This window comes from Anomaloglossus baeobatrachus, chromosome 6 (assembly GCF_048569485.1).
Source record: "Anomaloglossus baeobatrachus isolate aAnoBae1 chromosome 6, aAnoBae1.hap1, whole genome shotgun sequence".
Taxonomy (NCBI): domain Eukaryota; kingdom Metazoa; phylum Chordata; class Amphibia; order Anura; family Aromobatidae; genus Anomaloglossus; species Anomaloglossus baeobatrachus.
Window position 1 is genome coordinate 379,919,620 of NC_134358.1, and position 7,753 is coordinate 379,927,372.

At 45.9% G+C, this 7,753-nt stretch overlaps 1 protein-coding gene across 1 annotated transcript in view; it reads right to left on the minus strand.

The window, feature by feature from the left end:
• The window catches only part of ITGA9 (integrin subunit alpha 9), a 644,853-nt gene extending 638,772 nt beyond the window's left edge, over positions 1-6,081 (minus strand). The window contains exon 1 of the mRNA XM_075316572.1: positions 5,787-6,081. Coding sequence (XP_075172687.1) covers positions 5,787-5,974 — 188 coding nt within the window. The 5' untranslated portion in view covers positions 5,975-6,081. The remainder of the gene's footprint in view (positions 1-5,786) is intronic.
• Positions 6,082-7,753: the final 1,672 nt, after the last annotated feature.

The following is a 7,753-nucleotide window of genomic DNA, read 5'->3' on the forward strand; positions in this document are numbered from 1 at the left end:
CGACCGAAGGAGGTCGCAGCGTCCCCTGCCGAGGAAGAAGACCCAGCAGCCTATATACCTAGCATGTATGTGACCTGGGAGCCGGCTGAAGTACCAGATGATGCACAAGATGAAGCACTAGATGAAGCTCAAGAAGAAGCTCAAGATGCAGCTCAAGAAGGAACTCAAGATACCCAAAATGCCCAAGAAGTCCGAAACATCCAAGACACCACTTCCCAGGAGCAGAGCACTACAGTGCCAAGCACCAGTGAGAGAAGGAATTCTGTTCTTCAGTAGAAAGAGTTTCCAGAAAATATTTTGAAGTTGAAGCAACGTTTACCTGTTTAAGAATGCGCCCTCAAGGACTCTTGTGAGAACTTTTAAAAATGTTTCCTTTTTTTTTTTTGCACCTGCTTTTGTGCACTTTAAAACTATGGACCATAAGGTTATGAACTGGCTATAACCACAAACTCTCGCAGTGTATAAAGTTACCTCAGTGGTACCAACCCAGAGCACGCCTGTTTATGGGGCCTGGCTCTGCACCACCAGGAAGGACGCCTGTGATGAAACTGCTGTCTAAAAGCCAAGAGCAAGCCTGTTTATGGGCCTGGCTCGCCAAGGACAAGGGAGCACGCCTGTTTATGGGGCCTGGCTCTCCACCACGCGGAAGCGGGTGCGCCTGTTTATGGGGCCTACCTTTAACAACCATCCTCAGGAGAGGAAGATTGGAGGAAAGGCTGGGATAGAGCTGGCCCAGACCTGGTTACCAAAAGGACCGGTGACCTGCCTTCTGAGAGGTTTTTGGGTTGGTTACGGACTTGTGGGTGGTGGGTGGGGAAGAATGGTACCTGGTATAATGTTTTATGATGTTTTATCTGAATGCCTTCCCTGTGTGGAGAAAGTTGTCTTAAAGTTTGTATTAAAAGAAAAACTTTTGTCTTTGTAGCCCGAGTACGTGCTGTTGATAACCAAGGGGGAATGTGGCGCCCCTGACCTGGTCAGGCACCACTGAGTACTGCACCCACGCTGGGTGAGTGCAAACAGGTCATCCTAAAAGCTGAGTAGGGTGTGTACACACAGACACACTTTAACCAGGTCTCACACACATCTTAGAGGGGACCCTGGGCAGACCCAGGAGGGGGCGTGGCCTCCACATCTCAGCTAGTGGTGCGGTGAAGAAGCTGGAAACTAGTGTTGTTGCAGTGGCAGTCAAGGAAAGAGGAGCTGGAGGTAGCCGAGTCTGAAGTGCAGACGCAGGAGAGTGAACACACTAGTCAGACCCTGCACATGTAGTGGCTGCTGGCGGGGGAGTACATAGCCACAGTCAGTCTGAAAGGCATCTGAAGAGAGAGAGCAGTAAGGAGTCGAGTACGAGGACTCCTGGTAATGAAAGCACGCACGGGGAACAGGTCCCTAGAGCCAGACATCCATTCAGTGGTCTGCTAAATCCTGCAGGTGGTGAGACTAGACGTTCCACACCAACCAACACAGAGTCCGAGCATCAGCAGCAACGAGGGGGCCCATAAGGAGGATTGAGCCTGAAGCTATCCACCTTGGTCCACGCTGCCAGCAAATGGGCCAGAAAGGGGAGAAAAGGCAGCTGCGACTTCCCTGGATGAATCCCACGGTACTTTAAGTCAGGGGTTGTCCGAAACTAGAAGTGCTAGGAAGGCGAGTCAGCAGTCACCCCTATACCAGCCTGAAGGATACCTGGTTCTCTCTGGTCTATCTCAGTATTGCCCGGGTTATCTCACCAAACCAGCTGAATGTGAGTAAACAAGTTGAAAGACATTTCTGGACTGAGGCTGAGTTCTTCTGCGACCTGTGGTTCCACACATACACACCCGAGCCCCTGGGGCCAGCCTCACTCTCGGGAGGCCACAACATCCAACTGCAGATACCATCAGCCCCAGACGCTCATTAAACTGCAGTGGCGGTCACCCCTCATTCTGACCTGTTGCCAGAAGGGTCCCTACAGAGAAGTCCCCGCAGGCGACCGCTGCAGCGATGTGGTGGGCGACTCATATACATTTTCTGTCATTTTTTTTGAAACATGACTTTTTGTACTGCAATTATGCAAAATGGGCCAAAAATAAAGGGCTTTTTTTGTTTTGCACAAAATTCATAAATTATATGAGGCATATTGATGAATTTTATACTAAAAAGAATCAACAAATACCCAAAGACCAAAAAAGAAAAAACAACCCAGAAATGATTAATTAGGGCTCAAATGTCCATTGCTAATTACATCAGATTACGTGCGCAGTCATTTTTTAGTAATATTGGCTAATTGGCATATGATTATTTGTTTTGACAGGAGGAGTATCTGAGGATCGGAGAAAAAACTAATGAGTGGAGAAGTATAAGATAGTTCAAAAGAGACATCAGGGTAATACAGTAAAGGGTATCATGGGGTCTCATCCCATGCTACTGACTGCTTTGTGTGCCCGGGGTGCCAGGGAAAGTGACAACAAACCCCCCGGGCAGCAAACTGAGCCTTCGTCACAGATGTCAGTGCCCATAGATATCACAGTGCTCATAGTAATCACACTGACCATAGTTATCACAGTGCCCATAGCCATCACAGTGCCCATAGCCATCACAGTGCCCATAGTCATCACAGTGTCCATAGTCATTACAGTGCCCATAGTCATCACAGTGACCATAGTAATCACAGTGCTCATAGTCATCACAGTGTCCATAGTAATCACAGTGCCCATAGTAATCACAGTGCCCATAGTCATCACAGTGACCATAGTAATCACAGTGCTCATAGTCATCACAGTGTCCATAGTTATTACAGTGCCCATAGTCATCACAGTGACCATAGTAATCACAGTGCTCATAGAAATCACAGTGCTCATAGTAATCACAGTGCCCATAGTAATCACAGTGCTCATAGAAATCACAGTGCCCATAGTGATCACAGTGTCCATAGTTATTACAGTGCCCATAGTAATCACAGTGCCCATAGTCATCACAGTGCCCATAGTTATCAAAGTGCCCACAGTAATTACAGTGCCCATACTTATCACAGTGCCCATAGTCATCACAATGCCCATAGTTATCACAGTGCTCATAGTTATCACAGTGCCCATAGTCATCACAGTGCCCATAGTCATCACAGTGCCCATAGTCATCACAGTGCCCATAGTAATCACAGTGCCCATAGTAATCACAGTGCCCATAGTCATCATAGTGACCATAGTAATCACAGTGCTCATAGAAATCACAGTGCTCCATAGTAATCACAGTGCCCATAGTCATCACAGTGCCCATAGTCATCACACTGCCCATAGTTATCACATTGCCCATAGTTATCACAGTACCCATAGTAATCACAGTGCCCATAGAAATCACAGTGCCCATAGTCATCATAGTGCCCATAGTAATCACAGTGCTCACAGTCATCACAGTACCCATAGTTATCACAGTGCCCATAGTTATCAAAGTGCCCACAGTAATTACAGTGCTCATAGTCATCACAGCGCCCATAGTCATCACAAGTGCCCATACTTATCACAGTGCCCATAGTCATCACAATGCCCATAGTTATCACAGTGCCCATAGTTATCACAGTGCCCATAGTAATCAGTGCCCATAGTAATCACAGTGCCCATAGTCATCACAGTGCCCATAGTAATCACAGTGCCCATAGTAATCACAGTGCCCATAGTCATCATAGTGACCATAGTAATCACAGTGCTCATAGAAATCACAGTGCTCATAGTAATCACAGTGCCCATAGTAATCACAGTGCTCATAGAAATCACAGTGCCCATAGTCATCACAGTGTCCATAGTTATTACAGTGCCCATAGTAATCACAGTGCCCATAGTCATCACAGTGTCCATAGTCATCACAGTGCCCATAGTAATCACAGTGTCCATAGTAATCACAGTGCCCATAGTAATCACAGTGCCCATAGTAATCACAGTGCTTATAGAAATCACAGTGCCCATAGTAATCACAGTGCCCATAGTAATCACAGCGCCCATAGTCATCACAGTGCTTATAGAAATCACAGTGCCCATAGTAATCACAGTGCCCATAGTAATCACAGTGCTTATAGAAATCACAGTGCCCATAGTAATCACAGTGCCCATAGTAATCACACTGCCCATAGTCATCACACTGCCCATAGTCATCACAGTGCCCATAGTAATCACAGTGTCCATATAATCACAGTGCCCATAGTAATCACAGTGCTCATAGAAATCACAGTGCTCATAGTAATCACAGTGCCCATAGTAATCACAGTGCCCATAGTAATCATAGTGCCCATAGTAATCACAGTGTCCATAGTAATCACAGTGCCCATAGTAATCACAGTGCCCATAGTAATCACAGCGCCCATAGTAATCACACTGCCCATAGTCATCACAGTGCCCATAGTAATCACAGTGTCCATAGTAATCACAGTGCCCATAGTAATCACAGTGCTCATAGTAATCACAGTGCCCATAGTAATCACAGCGCCCATAGTAATCACAGTGCCCATAGTAATCATAGTGCCCATAGTCATTACAGTGCTCATAGTACTCACAGTGCCCATAGTAATCACAGTGCCTATAGTAATCACAGTGCCCATTGTCATCACAGTGTCCATTGGTATCACGGTGCCCATAGAAATCACAGTGCCCATAGTGATCACAGTGCCTATAGTAATCACAGTGCTCATTGTCATCACAGTGTTCATAGTAATCACAGTGCCCATAGTCATCAGTGTCCATAGTCATCACAGTGCCCATAGTCATCACAGTGCCCATAGTAATCACAGTGCCCATAGTAATCACAGCGCCCATAGTAATCACAGTGACAGTAACCATAGTAATCACAGTGCCCATAGTCATCACAGTGCCCATAGTCATCACAGTGCCCATAGTTATCACAGTGCCCATAGTAATCACAGTGCTTATAGTAATCACAGCGCCCATAGTAATCACAGTGTCCATAGTAATCACAGTGCCCATAGTCATCACAGTGCCCATAGTCATCACACTGCCCATAGTCATCACAGTGCCCATAGTTATCACAGTGCCCATAGTTATCACATTGCCCATAGTTATCACAGTACCCATAGTAATCACAGTGCCCGTAGAAATCACAGTGCCCATAGTCATCATAGTGCCCATAGTAATCACAGTGCTCACAGTCATCACAGTACCCATAGTTATCACAGTGCCCATAGTTATCAAAGTGCCCACAGTAATTACAGTGCTCATAGTCATCACAGCGCCCATACTTATCACAGTGCCCATAGTCATCACAATGCCCATAGTTATCACAGTGCTCATAGTTATCACAGTGCCCATAGTCATCACAGTGCCCATAGTCATCACAGTGCGCATAGTTATCACAGTGTCCATAGTAATCAGTGCCCATAGTAATCACAGTGCCCATAGTCATCACAGTGCCCATAGTAATCAGTTACCATAGTAATCACAGTGCCCATAGTCATCACAATGCCCATAGTTATCACAGTGCTCATAGTTATCACAGTGCCCATAGTAATCAGTGCCCATAGTAATCACAGTGCCCATAGTCATCACAGTGCCCATAGTAATCACAGTGCCCATAGTTATCACAGTGCCCATAGTTATCACAGTGCCCATAGTAATCACAGTGACCATAGTAATCACAGTGCCCATAGTTATCACAGTGCCCATAGTAATCACAGTGACCATAGTAATCACAGTGCCCATAGTAATCACAGTGCCCTGTGCACGTGAATGCCAGGTGTGAATGTGGCAGCCACCTGGCACAGTGGTTGGGCACCTCTACAGCGATGTGACTTGTCATCTTACCATCTCGTGTCATCATGGTGATGCTCCAGGACTGCATAGCCAAAGAAGGAGCCATTGGGCCCCTGGAAGAGCACGGGGTGATCCAGATCTATGTTGTAGGCACTCGCCAAACTGAAGGAAAGCAAAGCGAGCAGCACTTGGTGGGCAGCAGTGCCCCGGGGTCCTGCAGCCATCATCCCGGAGAACATCCAAACTGCTGAGCTTCACCCAACTCCGCGCTGCAGGGGCACGTAATGATGTCTCCCAAGGGCGACTTCTCACCGGGATCCTCTCACCAGTACTACCGGCACTGGGGTCCGTCCTGGGAGGGAGCGACGGAGTGAAGAACTCGGTTCAGACTTCTGCGGATTCTCCTGCTGCACGGGCGCCATCTAGTGGAGGTTGTGGGGTAGTGCACAGGGCGCGCTTTATAATACTCTATGGATGGACTGAAAACCAGAAATTAACCAGAAAGGTTCACAATAGTACAAGTGACTTGCCATGTGCAGCTGATCATTTCAGCACTATGTACTAGTCATTCTAAAATGGAGGGACATCTTAGTACAGAATCAGACACAGAAGAGGCGCCTCTGGGAGAACAGTGTATGGTTTCTAAGCGGTCCAACATCTCACCATAATACACCATTCCACCTGTTCTGGAGGTAGAGGTATGCCCCCTTACCTCTTGGGTCTCTGTACGGCTGCCCAGGTTGCCCCAATGGTATGCCCACCCTTGTCACAGGACAAACATGCCTATAGGGGATCTTGCATAAACCTTCAGCAAACTTTCATATATGACAATACAGTATACTAGTATCTTGTTGGCTACAGATTTCAGGTTTACTAACCTATAAAAATAATCATTTTTCAAGCACCAAAGGATGCCAATCTAAGGCTGGACTTCATCAATGATCAACATGGCATCAACACATGCCAACGCATCAGCAACCCGCCACTGCCTCCCAGGGGGCTGATGGGAGCTGGTGAGTGCATACACCGGCCATCATGCTATCTAAATGCTGCTGACAGTGATTGACAAGGGCATATAACTACTTAATACAGCAGCAATCAAGGTGAGCTCTGATTACTACTGTTACAGGCAGGTGCTGGCTATGTATCACATCCGACATCTGCCCGGTATGGAGTGGGCTCAGCTCCTAAACCTGCTCCACTTAATCACATCCCTATGGTGGTGACACAGTTACGTCAAGGTTCTCAAAGGGGTTAATTTCAATTGTATGTTCCTAAACTTGGAAAGACATCAAAATTTGCAACACAGGTGTGAACAAGTGCCTATAAATTTATTAAATGTCTCCCAATCACATGAAAGTTTTAAACACCACAATTCACAAATCTTATAAATGTACATACAATTCCAGACACAAAGACATATATGCAGACAGTTTCAGTTAGCCATTAAAAGGTATCAACCACTGAGGACTCTCAGTTCTTTTAAAAAAAATTTTTATATGCAGACATGCACTTATACGCAGATATGCCACATAAGCAGACATCAGAACATGAATACATCACCTGAACCACCATCAGTACATGCATACATCACCAGAACCACTAATAATAGTACATGAGTTCATCACGAGGACATCATCAGAAAATTAATACTTCACCATGACCATCATTCGTACACGTATTCAGCACCTGAGCCACCATCAGTACATTGTATATCAATTGTAATGTAAGGTCAGCCCCGTATATACTTGTATCACATGAACCTATAGCTCCTAATATGTCATCAACAATGGTAAGGAGATTCTGGAAGTTATCAGTCATTATCAGAATGCTAACCATACAGGAACCACAGAACCTTATTGATGACGTTTTTTCTGATCAGAGTCATTCTCTTTCTAATCTTCTTCATCTTTTCCAGGCACCATGGTGACTTTTCACATCCACAGCTTTTCTCTGCAGACTTCCATCTTCTCCGATCTTTTCTGCAGCACATCCCAACACAATGCTCTCAAAAATAG